Source organism: Trematomus bernacchii, unplaced genomic scaffold (genome assembly GCF_902827165.1).
Source record: "Trematomus bernacchii unplaced genomic scaffold, fTreBer1.1, whole genome shotgun sequence".
Taxonomy (NCBI): Eukaryota; Metazoa; Chordata; class Actinopteri; order Perciformes; family Nototheniidae; genus Trematomus; species Trematomus bernacchii.
Genome location: NW_022987370.1, coordinates 789,944 through 810,811, shown reverse-complemented (window position 1 = coordinate 810,811; position 20,868 = coordinate 789,944). Strand labels below are relative to the sequence as shown.

Below are 20,868 nucleotides of genomic sequence, written 5' to 3'. Positions count from 1 at the left end.
GTCCTACACTCAAGAAACTCCCAAATGGGTCAAAATAAGCGAGAAAAAGTTATTCCTAAGATTTTCAGCTCAGTTTTCGTATTAATAAATGTTTCCTCAGCCACCTTATTATCTCTGGGACAAACAGGTGTCTGTTGAGATGACGTCCCACAGCTTTCCCCCACTTCCTGTTTGGGTTCTGCTGCAGCTCAGTGGATCACTGTCTGGTGAGTGGTGACCTGCCTGCCAACGACAACTCGACTACAGACAGACGCCCATTGATGCAATAAACACACCGTTAGGGAGGGGAAGTGTGTGTGCAGAGGTGGGAAGTAGTGGAGTACAAGTACTTCGTTACTGTACATAAGTACATTTTTCTGGTATGAGTACTTTAGGACTTTTTACTTTTACTTCTTACATTTCTAACAAATACCTGTACTTTCTACTTCTTACATGTTGAACCCAAATACCTGTACTTTCTACTTCTTACATTTCCCAAACAGGCTGGTTCCTTTAGTTTGAATGTGTGTTTGGTGGCGTGATCATTATTATTTAGAGTCATTGCGTGCCTATTGATTTGAACACGATCCGTGTATCCATCACTTCCTGGTCTTCTCTAAAGAAGAGGGAAAGCCCATACAAAGCCCAAACTTCTTTACTTTTATTTGAGTGAAGAAGTTTAGTCAGTACTTCTACTTTTACCAGAGTATTTTTAAACACGAGTATCTGTACTTCTACTTGAGTAAAGGATGTGTGTACTTTTGCCATCTCTGGTGTGTGTGAGAGCGTGTGTGTGAGAGTGGCGAGATCATCAGGTGACATTCACACACAGAGCAGGTCACACACTTTCTCCCGCTGCACAGATCTCCTTTAACAGGTGACTGAAGAGCGCCATCTACCGGTGTATAAAATACATCTTACCTTCTTAGTTAAATGCCAGTTTTGACCTTCCATGTGTTTCAGCACCGCAGTGTAATGGAATTTACGGTGGAGGACATGAGAAAAGAAAAATTGGGATGTTACAAAAAGTTAATAAAATAAAAAATAGAGTTCTGTCTTCAGTCTGAGAACTCTGAAATAAATGTATTTTTGTTCTGAAATAAAAATATATTTTGAAAAATATGTTCTGAATATTTTTTGTCCTCCTGCAAATATAAGAATTCTGAAAAAAATGTATTATTAATATTATTTTCATTTCCTGTATTTATTTCCACATTTATTTATTTATGTATATATTTCCTAATTTATTAATTATTTTATTAATTTATTCCTGTATTTATTTCCATAGTAATTAATTTATTCCTCCATATTAATCCGTCACCAATCTGCATTACTGGTGAAAAACTCCATCTTCTGCTGTGTAAATGGATGTAACTGCACCTTCATTACCAGTGGCTTTACACTTAGCTTACACCTTAATTTTCTTGGATGTGCTTCAATAAACCCCCCTAGTGTTGAAAAGTATAATTGTCGTACAGTTTGCAGACCTAAAACAGACATATTTGCAAAGAAAAAAATCCATCACTTCCACTTGATTTCAGCTTCATCTGTATTCATGTTAAGTTTTTTTATAATGAAACAAACTTGTCACTGTGATTTAAGGTTCAACACAACAACGTGTCTTCAAAACCAGATGGTCAAACAAACCAGTTGCAGAGTAGAAGTGTTGTATAAATTACAATCCTGTCACATTACAATCCTTTTTAAAAGCAGCAACAACTGTCTACGATGATATGTCCGACGGTACGAATAAATAAGAGAACATGGAGGTTTTAAAGAACCCTTCGGCCACCTTAACAGCCACGGTGATCACTGAGAGATTTCAGGTGTGTGTTTTTATGCATATTTGTTGTTAACAGCACTTTGTAGGTTCAGGTTTTTCAACAGGCTCTCAGTGCCAGAGGTTCAACCTCACAGCATCCTCAACAGAAAACTCCACACACACACACACACACACATTTTAAGCCACTGTCATCAAAACTGTACATTCAATAAATTAACAATGCATTGTCTTTGTTATAAGCAACCAGTGAAATGACTCTAGATTACATAATTACATTAGATTACAGGTAGGATGAACCAGACGAGAGAAGGGGAAGTTGGTAATGTTTAGCACGAGTTTGGTAGGCGCGTAGTGATGACATCATCTACCCTCTGGGCCTTCAGTCCCATTTGAGTTCAAGTTTTCTTCACACAGATAGGCTCCAGTCCCTTTGTCTCTTTATTTTCATTTTCGTATCCCCACTTCCTCCCCACATGGTCTCAGGTCACACGTTGGGATTGTCTCTGATCTGGATGAGACTTCGCTGAGTTTTGTCTTACTGCAGTCTTCAAGGCTTGTGTTTAAAATGGGCCTCCACTGAAAAGACACAAGAAAATAAAGTTAGTTTAAACAGAAGAACGGGCAGGTAGTTCTATAGGTTAGACAGGTTTTTGTGTTTTGTTTTTGGGGCTGTAAACGGCCTCAGATTTGACTCAAACCTACAAAGAATAGACAGTGGCTTATTCATTGAAGTCTAGGGTTTGGTCCGAGCACACTTCTACTACTATAAATGCAGTTAATCACCCCAGATGGGACTTGAACCCACAATCCCTGGCTTAGGAGGCCAGTGCCTTATCCATTGGGCCACTGGGGCTTTACATGCCACCTCAACACCTGTTTCGTACACTTACAGCCAATTTTCATTGAATAAAAACAATACGGGTAACACAATGCGTCGTTTCGAATGAGATACCAATGGCCCCTGATGATGTTGTGAGAGTAACAACAAGAAAACAAGAAACAAGAGGAGGGGGAAACATGTAGTCACAGATAAGCCCTGTGCTTTTTGCTCAGCTGTTGTTTATAGACATTGTACAAAGGTGTGGCGCTGTCCATGGTGTATAAGCTTACATGACTGAGCTTTCTTTATTAGATGTATTCTTTGATCATGAAAGAGAAGCCCTATGTTTTGTATTTAAGCTGTGAATGGCCCCAGACAGGTCTCAAACCTACAATACCTGGCTTAGGAGGCCAGTGGCTGATCCATTGTAGTCAGGGTTTGGGGCCCAGTAGACTCTGACTGTGCGAAAGACACAATCATTGCATTTTATGCTATAAATTACCCCAGATGGGACTCGAACCCACAATCCCTGGCTTAGGAGGCCAGTGCCTTATCCATTTGGCCACTGGGGCTTAAAACACCACCTTTTACCAGTTTTGTATACACACAATGCCCAACATGTGTTTTTAAATGAGGTAACAATGGCCTCTATTATCTTCCAACCTCTCCTGTCACTTTAGGTTCCTACAAAACACACACCAAAATGCCAAACTCAAGGCTTTCGAACTTTAAGTGGCAGAACAAGAGATAAGGTGAGGGGACACCATTCCACATTTGGTTTTCTCTCAATACAGTTCGCACTGAATTGAGTTCTGTTCTAGTGCTAGTTTGATTCCAACCAACTGTGAATATTTTTGCTTTTTATCACCGACCACTGACATGATGTCCTCATTTACATGGTTAACATCTAACGTCTTCCAAACACTAATGTGACCTCTTGGTTACAGGCCAAATTGTCAATCACCCCAGATGGGACTCGAACCCACAATCCCTGGCTTAGGAGGCCAGTGCCTTATCCATTAGGCCACTGGGGCTTCACCTCACTCTGATTAACCAATGTTGTCCACATACAGCCACATACGGCCACAAATGTAGTCTATTTATATAGAAGTCTATGAGAAAATGACCCTACGTCCAATCTCTTGTGTCGTTTCTGGTTTAAACAACGGTCAAAATGCAAAACTCAAGGCTTCTAATCTGTAGCCCAAATATTAACAGATGGCTTCATAGTGACTAGATCCATATACAGTTTGTCCACTGAATTGAGTTCTGTTTAGATGCTTGTTTGGTTTAAGCCCTTTCCACACGTGGTTCTCTCTCAATACAGTTCGCACTAAATAGAGTTCTGTTGTAGTACTTTGAATGTTTTTGCTTTGTATCACCAACCACTTTCATGATGTCCCCAGTTACATAGTTAACACTAACCTCTAACTCTTCTCAAACACTAATATGAACCGAACTCCTCTTGGTTATAGCACAGCTGTCAATCACCCCAGATGGGACTTGAACCCACAATCCCTGGCTTAGGAGGCCAGTGCCTTATCCATTTGGCCACTGGGGCTTAAAAAACCTACATTTTTACCACTTTTTTAGACATACAGAAGACAGAATGTGGTTTTAAATGAGATAACAATGGCCTCTATTTAGTTTTGATCTCTTGTCTCAGTTCTGCCTCCTACACAACCACAGCCAAAATGCCAAACTCAAGGCTTTTGAACTTTAAGTGGCAGAACAAGAGATAAGGTGAGGGGACACCATTCCACATTTGGTTTTCTCTCATTAGAGTTTGCACTGAATTGAGTTCTGTTCTCGTGCTAGTTTGATTCCAACCAACTGTGAATATTTTTGCTTTTTATCACCGACCACTGACATGATGTCCTCATTTACACGGTTAACATCTAACATCTTCCAAACACTAATATGAACCCATAGATCTCTTGGTTACAGGCCAAACAGTCAATCACCCCAGATGGGACTCGAACCCACAATCCCTGGCTTAGGAGGCCAGTGCCTTATCCATTAGGCCACTGGGGCTTGAAAACTACAAATGTGTACCCGTTTCGTACACATACAGCACACAAAATGTGGTTTTAAATTAGGTAACAATGGCCTTAATTATCTTTCAACCTGTTGTGTCACTTCTGGTTCTTACAAAACCCCAGCCAGAATGCCAAACTCAAGGCTTTTGAACTGTAGGTGGCAGAAAAAAAGACAAGGTGAGGGGACACCTTTTCACATGTGGTTCTCTCTCAATAGAGTTCGCACTAAATAGAGTTCTGTTGTAGTACTTTGAATGTTTTTGCTTTGTATCACCAACCACTGACATGATGTCCCCAGTTACATAGTTAACACTAACCTCTAACTCTTCTCAAACACTAATATGAACCGAACTCCTCTTGGTTATAGCACAGCTGTCAATCACCCCAGATGGGACTCGAACCCACAATCCCTGGCTTAGGAGGCCAGTGCCTTATCCATTAGGCCACTGGGGCTCAAAAAGCTACATTTCCCCCAGTTTTGTACACATGTCTCATCAATATGAAGCAACAAAATGTCAAATGAATGTGAAAACTGTGCCTGAAACCTGCATGGCCACCACTGGGCTTTACGTAACACAACCTCACCAGTTCTGTTCACATACAGACAGAATGTACAAAGCTGTTTGTTGTTTTATGTGCGGTGCTGTCCATGGCACTGAAGCAGAAGATATAGATAGACAGAAAACAGCTTCTTGGCCTACTGTTGAAAGCAGCAGAAGCTCACATGACTAAGCTTTCATAATAAGATGTATACGACGATCATGAAAGAGAAGCCCCATGTTTTGTTTTGTATCCAGGCTGTGAATGGCCCCATATGGGACTCAGACCTACAATAACTGGCTTAGGAGCCCAGTGGCTGATCCATTGTATTCCTGGTTAGAGGCCCGGTACACTCTCACTGTGCGAAAGAGACAATCATCGCATTTCTCTGCTATAAATTACCCCAGATCGGACTCGAACCCACAATCCCTGGCTTAGGAGGCCAGTGCCTTATCCATTGGGCCACTGGGGCTTGAAAACCCACATTTTTACCACTTTTTTAGACATACAGAAGACAACATGTGGTTTTAAATGAGGTAACAATGGCCTCTATTATCTTCCAACCTCTCCTGTCACTTTAGGTTCCTACAAAACACACACCAAAATGCCAAACTCAAGGCTTTTGAACTTTAAGTGTCAGAACAAGAGATAAGGTGAGGGGACACCATTCCACATTTGGTTTTCTCTCAATAGAGTTTGCACTAAATTGAGTTCTGTTCTCGTGCTAGTTTGATTCCAACCAACTGTGAATATGTTTGCTTTTTATCACCGACCACTGACATGATGTCCTCATTTACATGGTTAACATCTAACTTCTCCCAAACACTATTATGAACCCATAGACCTATTGGTCATAGGCCCAGCTGTCAATCACCCCAGATGGGACTCGAACCCACAATCCCTGGCTTAGGAGGCCAGTGCCTTATCCATTAGGCCACTGGGGCTTGACAAATGGATATTTTTACCACTTTTTTAGACATACAGAAGACCAAATGTGTTTTTAAATGAGATAACAATGGCCTTGGTTATCTTTCGACCTCTTGTCTCGGTTCTGCCTCCTACACAACCCCAGACAAAATGCCAAACTCAAGGCTTTTCAACTGTAAGTGGAAGAAAAAGAGATAAGGTGAGGGGAAACCTTTTAAAATCTGACTGTGACTGTCTCAATCCATTCTGCATTGAATTGAGTTCTGCTCCAGTAGAGTGCTGATGCTGGTTTTATTTCAACCAACTGCAAACCTGTTTGTTTCTTTCCAACCACTGTCATGATGTCCCCAGTAACACGGTTAACACTAAGCTTCCCAAAGACAAATATGAATCCATACACCTCTTGGTAACAGGCCAAACTGTCAATCACCCCAGATGGGACTTGAACCCACAATCCCTGGCTTAGGAGGCCAGTGCATTAGCCATTGGGCCACTGGGGCATGAAAAATACAAATGTTTACCCGTTTCGTACACATACAGCACACAAAATGTGGTTTTAAATTAGGTAACAATGGCCTCGATTATCTTTCAACCTGTTGAGTCACTTCTGGTTCTTACTAAACCCCAGCCAGAATGCCAAACTCAAGGCTTTTGAACTGTGGCAGAAAAAAAAAACAAGGTGAGGGGACACCTTTCCACACGTGGTTCTCTCTCAATACAGTTCGCACTAAATAGAGTTCTGTTGTAGTACTTTGAATGTTTTTGCTTTGTATCACCAACCACTGACATGATGTCCCAAGTTACATAGTTAACACTAACCTCTAACTCTTCTCAAACACTAATATGAACCGAACTCCTCTTGGTTATAGCACAGCTGTCAATCACCCCAGATGGGACTCGAACCCACAATCGCTGGCTTAGGAGGCCAGTGCCTTATCCATTAGGCCACTGGGGCTCAACATGCTACATTTCCCCCAGTTTTGTACACATGTCTCATCAATATGAAGCAACAAAATGTGAAATGAATCTGAAAACTGTGCCTGAAACCTGCATGGCCACCACTGGGCTTTACGTAACACAACCTCACCAGTTCTGTTCACATACAGACAGAATGTACAAAGCTGTTTGTTGTTTTATGTGCGGTGCTGTCCATGGCACTGAAGCAGAAGACATAGATAGACAGAAAACAGCTTCTTGGCCTACTGTTGAAAGCAGCAGAAGCTCACATGACTAAGCTTTCATAATAAGATGTATACGACGATCATGAAAGAGAAGCCCCATGTTTTGTTTTGTATCCAGGCTGTGAATGGCCCCATATGGGACTCAGACCTACAATAATGGCGCATTTCCACTAAATGGCCTCGCTCGGTATGACTAGGCCTCGTTAGGCCTTGTTAGGACTGGCTCACTTTATGGCGCATTTCCATTACAGTTTAGGAACTGGGGCAGTAACTATAGTAACGCAGTGTAGGCGGAGCCGTGACGACATCTTCAATGCGAAACACAAAACCAACATCAGCCGTTAGCTGTTAGCCCTCAGAGCTCACAGCTCCTCATATCTGTTCAGAAACTAGACAAAAGTTAAACAAGTACACACCACAGACTGCCTGTGTCATGGCGAATACAGTCGCTGCTTTATTTATGTCTGTAGGCCGTTGTTGTGAGTGTGGACGGTCAGAGCATACACTGCGTTAGCTTAGCCGATCTCCATTTAGACAACACGCATTTTAAAAGGTTCTTCGCCTGCCGTCTGTCTGCAGACTTGTCAAAGCATTAATTCATGGTCTTTACTAACCGGTATCAGTATGTTGTTACTTCGGCATCATTTTGAAACGTGTATTACAATTAAATCACGGTCAAATATGTTCATCTTGTTGTAGTTGTAGCCCCCTTGCCAGCGATTCTCTAGTTTAGCATACTCAGCCCGACTCAGCCTGGTTGTTCCTGGCCCTAGAACCACGATTTTATGGGGCCAAAAAAACTGTGAATTAGGACCCGCTAGCCGGTACTAGGCCAAGTGGAAACGCAACCAAAAACGGGCCCCGCACGGCACGCTTAAAGCGAGCTCCGCGCTGCAGTGGAAACGCGCCATTACTGGCTTAGGAGCCCAGTGGCTGATCCATTGTATTCCTGGTTAGAGGCCCAGTACACTCTCACTGTGCGAAAGAGACAATCATTGCATTTTTCTGCTATAAATCACCCCAGATGGGACTCGAACCCACAATCCCTGGCTTAGGAGGCCAGTGCCTTATCCATTGGGCCACTGGGGCATGAAATATACAAATGTGTACCCGTTTCGTACACATACAGCACACAAAATGTGGTTTTAAATTAGGTAACAATGGCCTCGATTATCTTTCAACCTGTTGTGTCACTTATGGTTCTTACAAAACACACACCAAAATGCCAAACTCAAGGCTTTTGAACTGTAGGTGGCAGAAAAAGAGATAAGGTGAGGGGACACCTTTTCACATGTGGTTCTCTCTCAATACAGTTCGCACTAAATTGAGTTCTGTTGTAGTACTTTGAATGTTTTTGCTTTGTATCACCGACCACTGACATGATGTCCTCGTTTACATGGTTAACCTCTAACTTCTCCCAAATACTAATATGAATCCATAGACCTCTTGGTTACAGGCCAAACTGTCAATCACCCCAGATGGGACTCGAACCCACAATCCCTGGCTTAGGAGGCCAGTGCCTTATCCATTAGGCCACTGGGGCTCAAAATGCTACATTTCCCCCAGTTTTGTACACATGTCTCATCAATATAAAAAGCAACAAAATGTGAAATGAATCTGAAAACTGTGCCTGAAACCTGCATGGCCACCACTGGGCTTTACGTAACACAACCTCACCAGTTCTGTTCACATACAGACAGAATGTACAAAGCTGTTTGTTGTTTTATGTGCGGTGCTGTCCATGGCACTGAAGCAGAAGATATAGATAGACAGAAAACAGCTTCTTGGCCTACTGTTGAAAGCAGCAGAAGCTCACATGACTAAGCTTTCATAATAAGATGTATACGACGATCATGAAAGAGAAGCCCCATGTTTTGTTTTGTATCCAGGCTGTGAATGGCCCCAAATGGGACTCAGACCTACAATAACTGGCTTAGGAGCCCAGTGGCTGATCCATTGTATTCCTGGTTAGGGGCCCGGTACACTCTCACTGTGCGAAAGAGACAATCATCGCATTTCTCTGCTATAAATTACCCCAGATGGGACTCGAACCCACAATCCCTGGCTTAGGAGGCCAGTGCCTTATCCATTGGGCCACTGGGGCATGAAAACCCACATTTTTACCAGTTCTTTATACACACAATGACCATCATGTGGTTTTAAATGAGACAACAATGGCCTCTATTATCTTCCAACCTCTCCTGTCACTTTAGGTTCCTACAAAACACACACCAAAATGCCAAACTCAAGGCTTTTTAACTTTAAGTGGCAGAACAAGAGATAAGGTGAGGGGACACCATTCCACATTTGGTTTTCTCTGAATACAGTTTGCACTGAATTGAGTTCTGTTCTAGTGCTAGTTTGATTCCAACCAACTGTGAATATTTTTGCTTTTTATCACCGACCACTGACATGATGTCCTCATTTACATGGTTAACATCTAACATCTTACTTCTCCCAAACACTAACATGAACCCATAGACCTCTTGGTCATAGGCCCAGCTGTCAATCACCCCAGATGGGACTCGAACCCACAATCCCTGGCTTAGGAGGCCAGTGCCTTATCCATTAGGCCACTGGGGCTTGACAAATGGATATTTTTACCACTTTTTTAGACATACAGAAGACCAAATGTGTTTTTAAATGAGATAACAATGGCCTTGGTTATCTTTCGACCTCTTGTCTCGGTTCTGCCTCCTACACAACCCCAGACAAAATGCCAAACTCAAGGCTTTTCAACTGTAAGTGGAAGAAAAAGAGATAATGTGAGGGGAAACCTTTTAAAATCTGACTGTGACTGTCTCAATCCATTCTGCATTGAATTGAGTTCTGCTGATGCTGGTTTTATTTCAACCAACTGCAAACCTGTTTGTTTCTTTCCAACCACTGTCATGATGTCCCCAGTAACACGGTTAACACTAAGCTTCCCAAAGACAAATATGAATCCATAGACCTCTTGGTAACAGGCCAAACTGTAAATCACCCCAGATGGGACTTGAACCCACAATCCCTGGCTTAGGAGGCCAGTGCCTTATCCATTAGGCCACTGGGGCTCAACATGCTACATTTCCCCCAGTTTTGTACACATGCCCTATCAATATAAAGCAACAAAATGTCAAATGAATCTGAAAACTGTGCCTGAAACCTGCATGGCCACCACTGGGCTTTACGTAACACAACCTCACCAGTTCTGTTCACATACAGACAGAATGTACAAAGCTGTTTGTTGTTTTATGTGCGGTGCTGTCCATGGCACTGAAGCAGAAGATATAGATAGACAGAAAACAGCTTCTTGGCCTACTGTTGAAAGCATCAGAAGCTCACATGACTAAGCTTTCATAATAAGATGTATACGACGATCATGAAAGAGAAGCCCCATGTTTTGTTTAGTATCTAGGCTGTGAATGGCCCCATATGGGACTCAGACCTACAATAATGGCGCATTTCCACTAAATGGCCTCGCTCGGTATGACTAGGCCTCGTTAGGCCTTGTTAGGACTGGCTCACTTTATGGCGCATTTCCATTACAGTTTAGGAACTGGGGCAGTAACTATAGTAACGCAGTGTAGGCGGAGCCGTGACGTCATCTTCAATGCGAAACACAAAACCAACATCAGCCGTTAGCTGTTAGCACTCAGAGCTCACAGCTCCTCATATCTGTTCAGAAACTAGACAAAAGTGAAACAAGTACAAACCACAGACTGCCTGTGTCATGGTGAATACAGTCGCTGCTTTATTTCTGTCTGTATAGGCCGTTGTTGTGAGTGTGGACGGTCGGAGCATACACTGCGTTAGCTTAGCCGATCTCCATTTAGACAACACGCATTTTAAAAGGTTTTTCGCCTGCCGTCTGTCTGCAGACTTGTCAAAGCATTAATTCATGGTTTTTACTAACCGGTATCAGTATGTTGTTACTTCGGCATCATTTAGAAACGTGTATTACAATTAAATCACGGTCAAATATGTTCATCTTGTTGTAGTTGTAGCCCCCTTGCCAGCGATTCTCTAGTTTAGCATACTCAGCCCGACTCAGCCTGGTTGTTCCTGGCCCTAGAACCACAATTTTACGGGGCCAAAAAAAACTGTGAATTAGGACCCGCTAGCCGGTACTAGGCCAAGTGGAAACGCAACCAAAAACGGGCCCCGCACGGCTCGGCACGCTTAAAGCGAGCTCCGCGCTGCAGTGGAAACGCGCCATTACTGGCTTAGGAGCCCAGTGGCTGATCCATTGTATTCCTGGTTAGAGGCCCAGTACACTCTCACTGTGCGAAAGAGACAATCATTGCATTTTGCTGCTATAAATTACCCCAGATGGGACTCGAACCCACAATCCCTGGCTTAGGAGGCCAGTGGCTTATCCATTGGGCCACTGGGGCATGGAAACTACAAACATGTACCCGTTTCGTACACATACAGCACACAAAATGTGGTTTTAAATTAGGTAACAATGGCCTCGATTATCTTTCAACCTGTTGAGTCACTTCTGGTTCTTACTAAACCCCAGCCAGAATGCCAAACCCAAGGCTTTTGAACTGTAGGTGGCAGAACAAGAGATAAGGTGAGGGGACACCATTCCACATTTGGTTTTCTCTCAATACAGTTTGCACTGAATTGAGTTCTGTTCTAGTGCTAGTTTGATTCCAACCAACTGTGAATATTTTTGCTTTTTATCACCGACCACTGACATGATGTCCTCATTTACATGGTTAACATCTAACATCTTCCAAACACTAATATGAACCCATAGATCTCTTGGTTACAGGCCAAACTGTCAATCACCCCAGATGGGACTCGAACCCACAATCCCTGGCTTAGGAGGCCAGTGCCTTATCCATTTGGCCACTGGGGCATGAAAACTACAAATGTGTACCCGTTTCGTACACATACAGCACACAAAATGTGGTTTTAAATTAGGTAACAATGGCCTCTATTATCTTCCAACCTCTCCTGTCACTTTAGGTTCCTACAAAACACACACCAAAATGCCAAACTCAAGGCTTTTGAACTTTAAGTGGCAGAACAAGAGATAAGGTGAGGGGACACCATTCCACATTTGGTTTTCTCTCAATACAGTTTACACTGAATTGAGTTCTGTTCTAGTGCTAGTTTGATTCCAACCAACTGTGAATATGTTTGCTTTTTATCACCGACCACTGACATGATGTCCTCATTTACATGGTTAACATCTAACATCTTACTTCTCCCAAACACTAACATGAACCCATAGACCTCTTGGTCATAGGCCCAGCTGTCAATCACCCCAGATGGGACTCGAACCCACAATCCCTGGCTTAGGAGGCCAGTGCCTTATCCATTAGGCCACTGGGGCTTAAAATACCACCTTTAACCAGTTCATTATACACACAATGCCCATCATGTGTTTTTAACCCTTGTGCCCTCCTCAAATTTTCAACCTTTCGACCCCTTCGTGGCAAAAATGTACACGCCCATAATAACTGCTACTAAATCATCATACATCAACATTTCTTTCTACTTTTTTTTTCATGAATCACTTAAACAACTTATAACGTACTCAAAACTACCAAACATTCAATAATTTTCTGGATTTTAACCCTTTAAATGCCTGTTTAATTATTTGAATTATTTCATTATTTATGACAAAAAACACAAAAAATGAATTTTTTTCAATATAATAATTAGTAGAGGGATGGAACTTTGGTGGTTATTAGAGTCTTGGATGTGTCAAAGATTAGCAACAAAATTGATTTGACTGCATTATTATTTTTTACGTAGTATCAGATACTACCTCTGGACACCTTCGTGGCAAAAATGTACACGCCCATAATAACTGCTATTAAATCATCATACATCAATATCTTTTTCTACTTTTTTTTTCATGAATCACATATACAACTTCTAACGTATTCAAAACTACCAAACATTCAATCATTGGCAGGATTTTAACCCATTAAATGCCTGTTTAATTATTTGAATTATTTCATTTTTTCTTACGAAAAAACACAAAACATAATTATTTTTCAATATAATAATTAGTAGAGGGATGGAACTTTGGTGGTTACTAGAGTCTTGGATGTGTCAAAGATTAGCAACAAAATTGATTTCACTGCATTATTATTTTATACGTAGTGTCAGATACTACCTTTGGACCCCTTCGTGGCAAAAATGTACACGCCCATAATAACTGCTATTAAATCATCATACATCAATATTTCTTTCTACTTTTTTTTTCATGAATCACTTAAACAACTTATAACGTACTCAAAACTACCAAACATTCAATAATTTTCAGGATTTTAACCCTTTAAATGCCTGTTTAATTATTTGAATTATTTCATTATTTATGACAAAAAACACAAAAAATGAATTTCTTTCAATATAATAATTAGTAGAGGGATGGAACTTTGGTGGTTATTAGAGTCTTGGATGTGTCAAAGATTAGCAACAAAATTGATTTGACTGCATTATTATTTTTTACGTAGTATCAGATACTACCTCTGGACACCTTCGTGGCAAAAATGTACACGCCCATAATAACTTCTATTAAATCATCATACATCAATATCTTTTTCTACTTTTTTTTCATGAATCACATATACAACTTCTAACGTACTCAAAACTACCATTTACAGTTTCGATTTTAACCCTTTAAACGCCTGTTTCATTATTTTCATTATTTCATTTATCTCAAAAATGCCTCATTGACTTCCATTCAGACCACATTTGTTGATCTCATTGCCATTGCAGTATAAAACCATGCATTTTGTAATGTCAGCATTTCATTTAGAAGAAAAGTAGTGATATTTGATATTTCTACTCTATTCCAACAGATTACACAAGTTTCCGTGTAGGCCGATGCATTACATTCTTACATTTTTGCCAGTTATATTATGGAGCCGTGTGACTACCAGGGGGCCCCGAGAGTGGTGTGTGTGTGTGTGTGTGTGTATGTATATGTATGCGTGTGCGTGTGTATATGTGCGTGTGTGTGTGTGTGTGTCATTTCCAGCAGCAGACTAGCAGGTCCTGCAGCATGTGACCTGGTGCTCTCAGGTGATAGAACAACATTTTTTTAGGCCTGTGCACAACCAGCACACACCTCTCCTCCCTCTCCGTGTGTGTGTGAGAATCTGTAAGCATGCACAGATCATTTCATGGGAACAAAAGGCCATCTTTTGAGGGATGTGTTTGATGTGTCTTTGAAGAGCTGCTTGATTACTCAAAAACAAAAAACAAATGTTAGTCTGTTTATGCACCTGGCTGCCAAAGATAAACATGCAGTTTGACCAAGGGCTTATTTCATTAGTGAGCAGAGAAGGAGAAAGACCTGGAGCAAAGAGAAGGAACTCAAATGAAGAAGCTTTTCAGTGCAGAAGAGACTTCAGAAATAATCTTGCAGCCTTCTTCTGCCAGCGAGCTGCAGGACTCATCTGAAGAAGACACAAGGTTCGAGCTGGGGTCTGACACTGAATGCTCTCTGGAGTCCAGCATTTCTTTGAGTTCCTCTGACCCTTCATCTGAAAGTGGAGAGGACACTGAGGGTCCGGCCCACAGTGAGGGGACAGAGAAGAACGGAGGTCGTTCTCCCAGGAGCTGGGGAAAACCAGGGTGTCCTCACAGATTGTGAGAAGAAAGCCCCCCGTGGTGGTGGATGGTGGGCCGGACCCTCAGTGTCCTCTCCACTTTCAGATGAAGGGTCAGAGGAACTCAAAGAAATGCTGGACTCCAGAGAGCATTCAGTGTCAGACCCCAGCTCGAACCTTGTGTCTTCTTCAGATGAGTCCTGCAGCTCGCTGGCAGAAGAAGGCTGCAAGATTATTTCTGAAGTCTCTTCTGCACTGAAAAGCTTCTTCATTTGAGTTCCTTCTCTTTGCTCCAGGTCTTTCTCCTTCTCTGCTCACTAATGAAATAAGCCCTTGGTCAAACTGCATGTTTATCTTTGGCAGCCAGGTGCATAAACACACTAACAGTTGTTTTTTGTTTTTGAGTAATCAAGCAGCTCTTCAAAGACACATCAAACACATCCCTCAAAAGATGGCCTTTTGTTCCCATGAAATGATCTGTGCATGCTTACAGATTCTCACACACACACGGAGAGGGAGGAGAGGTGTGTGCTGGTTGTGCACAGGCCTAAAAAATTGTTGTTCTATCACCTGAGAGCACCAGGTCACATGCTGCAGGACCTGCTAGTCTGCTGCTGGAAATGACACACACACACACACACACACACACAAACACACACACATATACACACACACACACGCACATACATATACACACACACACACACACGCACACACACACATACATATACATACATACACACACACACACACACACCACTCTCGGGGCCCCCTGGTAGTCACACGGCTCCATAATATAACTGGCAAAAATGTAAGAATGTAATGCATCGGCCTACAGTGGGAAAATGGTTTAATCTGTTGGAATAGAGTAGAAATATCAAATATCACTACTTTTCTTCTAAATGAAATGCTGACATTACAAAATGCATGGTTTTATACTGCAATGGCAGTGAGATCAACAAATGTGGTCTGAATGGAAGTCAATGAGGCATTTTTGAGAGAAATGAAATAATTAAAATAATTAAACAGGCATTTAATGGGTTAAAATCCTGCCAATGATTGAATGTTTGGTAGTTTGGAGTACGTGAGAAGTTGTATATGTGATACATGAAAAAAAAGTAGAAAAAGATATTGATGTATGATGATTTAATAGCAGTTGTTTTGGGTGTGTACATTTTTGCCACGAAGGTGTCCAGAGGTAGTATCTGACACTACGTAAAAATTAATAATGCAGTCAAATCAATTTTGTTGCTAATCTTTGACACATCCCAGACTCTAATAACCACCAAAGTTCCATCCCTCTACTAATTATTATATTGAAAGAAATTCATTTTTTGTGTTTTTTTTTAAGAGAAATTAAATAATTCAAATAATGAAACAGGCATTTAAAGGGTTAAAATCCTGAAAATTATTGGATGTTTGGTAGTTTTGAGCACGTTAGAAGTTGTTCAAGTGATTCATGGAAAAAAAAGTTTAATAAAATATTGATGTATGATGATTTAATAGCAGTTTCTATGAGCGTGTACATTTTTGCCACGAAGGGGTCCAGAGGGTGCAAAATGCATCACGAGAGTATACAAAACATGTAAGAGTAAACGACATTGGATTTCAAAAATTTGACTCAAAAGAAGACTTCTTGCAAAAATCCATGCCAAAAGCTGTAACACAGCTGAAATGATTACCAAATCAAAAAAAAAAGTCAGGAAAAATGTACAAAAATGCCCGAGGAGGGCACAAGGGTTAAATGAGGTAACAATGGCCTCGATTATCTTCCAACCTCTCCTGTCACTTTAGGTTCCTACAAAACACACACCAAAATGCCAAACTCAAGGCTTTTGAACTTCAAGTAGCAGAACATGAACCAATAGACCTATTGGTCATAGGCCCAGCTGTCAATCACCCCAGATGGGACTCGAACCCACAATCCCTGGCTTAGGAGGCCAGTGCCTTATCCATTAGGCCACTGGGGCTTGACAAATGGATATTTGTACCACTTTTTTAGACATACAGAAGACCAAATGTGTTTTTAAATGAGATAACAATGGCCTTGGTTATCTTTCGACCTCTTGTCTCGGTTCTGCCTCCTACACAACCCCAGACAAAATGCCAAACTCAAGGCTTTTCAACTGTAAGTGGAAGAAAAAGAGATAAGGTGAGGGGAAACCTTTTAAAATCTGACTGTGACTGTCTCAATCCATTCTGCATTGAATTGAGTTCTGCTCCAGTAGAGTGCTGATGCTGGTTTTATTTCAACCAACTGCAAACCTGTTTGTTTCTTTCCAACCACTGTCATGATGTCCCCAGTAACACGGTTAACACTAAGCTTCCCAAAGACAAATATGAACCTAACACCTCTTGGTTACAGGTCAAACACCCCAGATGAGACTTGAACCCACAATCCCTGGCTTAGGAGGCCAGTGCCTTATCCATTAGATGTAGAAGATTACGCAAATGACGTCACTTCTTCTTCTTCTTCTGCTTTGGCCTTACTGGCAGGCCGCAAACCACTTCACGGCGTATACTGCCACCCGAAGTCCCCGGCTGGGAGTCCCAGCAGCTTCTACTGAAGCCTTCCGAGTAAATCGCCAGAACGCCGACACCTCCTCATCTCCACCACTCCCATGTTTTCTTTTGTGTTGCCATAAGTTATTCTCTCTGCGTTGGTGCGCCGGGCTAATGCTAATGCTAATGATGCTAATGCCAGCAAATACAATGGCGGCTTCACAAAACTTTTCCGAGTTTTACGGGGCGTGGTTTGCAATTCGCCCAGCCAATCAGAAATTGGAACTTTTTTCTCCCCAGGAAAGTACCACCTCTCTAGCAGGGACTGAAAAGGGGGGAAAAGTTCTCATGAACTAAGTTCTCTTTTTGGTGTGAACGCAAAATCCCAGGAACTATCGGAACCAAACGGGAAAAGTACGGGGAAAAGTGTGAAAGCGCCTATAGTGACTAGATCCATATACAGTTTTTCCACTGAATTGAGTTCTGTTTTGATGCTTGTTTGGTTTGAGCCAAGTAACCTTTTTGATTTTCCAACAGAGGCCTTACATCTACATTTTCTTGGCTGATCCTAACCTCTAACTTTGCTGAAACTCTAATAAAGGACCCAATAACCTCTGGGTTACAGGGCCAACAGTTAATCACCCCAGATGGGACTCGAACCCACAATCCCTGGCTTAGGAGGCCAGTGCCTTATCCATTGGGCCACTGGGGCTTTACAATATACAATTTCACCAGTTCAGCTCACATACAACCACTTCCAACAACCATGTGTGGGTTTAAATGAGATACGGCCCCTGATGCTTCTGTGACAGTAACAAAGGTTAAATGAAAGACAACACATTAGGACAAAACCGAGCTTTAGTGGCTTTTTCATTGTAGTAATTCTATGTGTTCAGAAGGTAATTGTTGTTTAACTTTGTTACAAACAAGCATCTCGATATATCAGGTGCTACAGGGGAAACAAATTGGTCTTAAAATACCATCGAATCCAAGAACATCCTTCATTTTTCAGAGATTAAAGTTTACAAACCAGACTCCACTCCTTCAACCCATTGCTCCACAGTGCTACTAGAAAGCAAACACTTCAGAGAGTATCAAATAAACAGGCTAAATGTTTCCCTTACTGAAAATAACTCCATTCAGTATTCAAATGTCTCTCACCTGCGTATTCCTGCGGCCTCATTGGTCGGTTGATGACCCTCTGGAAGGCCGATATCCAATCGCGCTGCTCGGCCTCGGTCTCGCAGGCGAACAGGAACTTCCTGTCGGGCGTGACGATGGTGATGCCGTGGCTCCAGTGGTGTCCCTGCGTGGAGGAGGGCAGGCCGGAGAGCACCGTGTAGCTGTTCTCCTTACTGCCGATGAACACCTCTCCACGGGCGTAGGCGTCCTGAGAGACGAGAGTCAACGCTTGTATTGTCATGTGTACATAGCTACAGTGTAGATATGTACATGAAAATCTGAGGTCACAGGCTCCTCCAACAGTGCAACACAATAACACTGATAAAATAGTGCAAGGAGAGTCTATATCCTCCTGGGAACCGAGGAAAAAAAGTGTCTCCCAATTTTTTTGTATTTTCTTTTCCTACCTATTTAGGGTTAAAAAAACATCTTACAATTTAGACAATTCTTTATTTAATTTTAAATGTTACAGTATGTCCACTGTAGAGGAAGCCAATACCATTTTAGTGTGAAAAGACCGCCATAATTAACAGATAAACTATGTAACATATTATGCTTATAGAACGGTATTAATAGAAGAATGCATTCACCTTTGTTTGAACAATACATAATGAATAGATCTGAACATTGCTGTATATTTGATCAATAAAAAACTAGTTTGGTTTTTGGTGAATGCTGCCAAATCTTCAAAGACTTTGTAGTCAATGTACTGGGGAAAGTACTTAATTGGACTCCAGTCTGCACGGGCTGTAGGGTCATCTTGAATAGTTTTATGGATGTGGTATCCAGTTGACTCATAGGAACAAACTTGGCATTCCTGAGGCAACTCTCATTTTTCATGGCTCCACTTAAAATAAAAAAACAACAATAAGACATACGTGCAAGTAATTGGAATATGATACATTAGATAAATAAATTGTAAGTTGCAAACAGATGAATGTTAGGGATGTTTTTTCAAAAGTTCAGGTGTTGAACAGTCTTATGTTCCTGTGGGATGAAACTGTCCCTGAGTCTGGTGGTTTTAGACCAGAGAGAGAGAGGAAGTCTGATGAAGAAACTGAGCGATCAGAAGGAAATAAAGGGGATATAATGAGGTCTTACCAGAGGGTCTTTGAAGTACATGAGTCTCCTGTCATCCATGGTGAACCACCTCTTCTTAAAGCCCTCTGTGTGCTGAGGCAGAGAAAAAGACACACTATCACACGTTGAAGAGACAATTTATTATTTAGGAAAGTTGAGAGGGTTTTCTGCAAGTTTCAATCAAGTTAGGTGCATTTTTTTTTTCTTTTCCAGTATAATGTTTTTTGGTGATAGTTAGGGTATGATCATTTAAGCTGAACAACATGATTTAAATTAAACATTCAAAGAAAAAGTATTGCTTCATTATAAGAAGTCACCAAAAAGTTGGAAACTATTCTACTATGACCTCCAGATGCTTTTGAATGTAGGCAAATGTAACTTTGGTAATGAGGTTTAGTAAGAGTATAAATCCTGATTTGACGTTGCAGGAACTTAAGGATCCAGTGAGTATGCAAACCTTTGGACCGGTTTTCTCCATAAATCCTTCCTTCATGAAGCTTCGGGTCAGTTTAGGCACCAGCTGGAGGAAAGAAGACGAACGAGAGATACGTGAAATAATAGGATGCAAAAAAGGGCACACAAGATGGATGGTGTTGGGACTATCATTAGCATTTAGAGCTAAATAGCTTTAGATAGCTATTACAATGTCTTTGCCTCTTATTTGACTCAATTATTTTTTGTTGATCGACCAATCTTAAAACTGAGATCTGTCAAATCTGTCAAACTTTCTCCACAAAGAATCATGAAAAAATACCATTTTCAGTTTAACACATTTTTGCTCAAAGGTTTAAAACAAATTCGTCATTCAGCAGAAAAAAAACACAACAAATAAATAAACAAATAATTTAGAAGTAAATTAAGGACCTATATTTTTGATTTGGCTTATAATTTGGGGCAATCTCAAATGTTTTAGTAGTATCACTGTTCATGTTTTATTGTTTTATTATTTTAAAGTTCAGTGATATAACTCGTTCGGTTTGTATATTGTGTTATTGTTATTATCTGTCATAGTCTGTAAAGCACTTTGGGCTGCGTCAAGCATGAAAGGTGCTATATAAATATATATAAAGTGTATTATTATTATTACTTTTTTTATGACTGCATGGGGACTCGAACCAGTGTCTATCCAGTAATGGTTCCAAACCCCATGAGTGTGTGTTGTGTAATTAAAGGTCCGCTATTATACCGTTTTTCATCAATATATCACAGGTCTCAGATATATCCAGAGCCTGTCTCTGATTGGCTGAAACACCAAACAGATCATTGCAGCATT

General features: G+C 41.2%; 1 protein-coding gene and 19 non-coding genes across 21 annotated transcripts in view; all 20 read right to left on the bottom strand.

The window, feature by feature from the left end:
- Window positions 1-1,521: 1,521 nt before the first annotated feature.
- The window catches only part of LOC117483966 (arf-GAP with dual PH domain-containing protein 1), a 43,526-nt gene continuing 24,179 nt past the window's right edge, over window positions 1,522-20,868 (bottom strand). For both annotated transcript variants that reach the window (XM_034132356.1, XM_034132347.1), the window contains 4 exons: window positions 20,053-20,115; window positions 19,617-19,688; window positions 18,495-18,723; window positions 1,522-2,338 (listed from right to left, as the gene is read on the bottom strand). In XM_034132356.1, the coding sequence (XP_033988247.1) occupies window positions 2,310-2,338; window positions 18,495-18,723; window positions 19,617-19,688; window positions 20,053-20,115 (393 nt within the window). In that variant the 3' untranslated portion in view covers window positions 1,522-2,309. The remainder of the gene's footprint in view (window positions 2,339-18,494; window positions 18,724-19,616; window positions 19,689-20,052; window positions 20,116-20,868) is intronic.
- On the bottom strand, window positions 2,543-2,615 carry trnar-ccu. Its single transcript has one exon. It is a non-coding gene; the product is annotated as a tRNA-Arg (tRNA).
- trnar-ccu lies at window positions 3,082-3,154 on the bottom strand. The gene has a single exon. It is a non-coding gene; the product is annotated as a tRNA-Arg (tRNA).
- On the bottom strand, window positions 3,544-3,616 carry trnar-ccu. Its single transcript has one exon. It is a non-coding gene; the product is annotated as a tRNA-Arg (tRNA).
- Window positions 4,071-4,143, bottom strand: trnar-ccu. The gene has a single exon. It is a non-coding gene; the product is annotated as a tRNA-Arg (tRNA).
- On the bottom strand, window positions 4,544-4,616 carry trnar-ccu. The gene has a single exon. It is a non-coding gene; the product is annotated as a tRNA-Arg (tRNA).
- On the bottom strand, window positions 5,002-5,074 carry trnar-ccu. The gene has a single exon. It is a non-coding gene; the product is annotated as a tRNA-Arg (tRNA).
- Window positions 5,561-5,633, bottom strand: trnar-ccu. The gene has a single exon. It is a non-coding gene; the product is annotated as a tRNA-Arg (tRNA).
- trnar-ccu lies at window positions 6,033-6,105 on the bottom strand. The gene has a single exon. It is a non-coding gene; the product is annotated as a tRNA-Arg (tRNA).
- On the bottom strand, window positions 6,971-7,043 carry trnar-ccu. Its single transcript has one exon. It is a non-coding gene; the product is annotated as a tRNA-Arg (tRNA).
- trnar-ccu lies at window positions 8,286-8,358 on the bottom strand. The gene has a single exon. It is a non-coding gene; the product is annotated as a tRNA-Arg (tRNA).
- On the bottom strand, window positions 8,740-8,812 carry trnar-ccu. Its single transcript has one exon. It is a non-coding gene; the product is annotated as a tRNA-Arg (tRNA).
- On the bottom strand, window positions 9,301-9,373 carry trnar-ccu. The gene has a single exon. It is a non-coding gene; the product is annotated as a tRNA-Arg (tRNA).
- Window positions 9,780-9,852, bottom strand: trnar-ccu. The gene has a single exon. It is a non-coding gene; the product is annotated as a tRNA-Arg (tRNA).
- On the bottom strand, window positions 10,250-10,322 carry trnar-ccu. Its single transcript has one exon. It is a non-coding gene; the product is annotated as a tRNA-Arg (tRNA).
- On the bottom strand, window positions 11,573-11,645 carry trnar-ccu. Its single transcript has one exon. It is a non-coding gene; the product is annotated as a tRNA-Arg (tRNA).
- Window positions 12,046-12,118, bottom strand: trnar-ccu. The gene has a single exon. It is a non-coding gene; the product is annotated as a tRNA-Arg (tRNA).
- On the bottom strand, window positions 12,526-12,598 carry trnar-ccu. The gene has a single exon. It is a non-coding gene; the product is annotated as a tRNA-Arg (tRNA).
- trnar-ccu lies at window positions 16,729-16,801 on the bottom strand. Its single transcript has one exon. It is a non-coding gene; the product is annotated as a tRNA-Arg (tRNA).
- trnar-ccu lies at window positions 17,973-18,045 on the bottom strand. Its single transcript has one exon. It is a non-coding gene; the product is annotated as a tRNA-Arg (tRNA).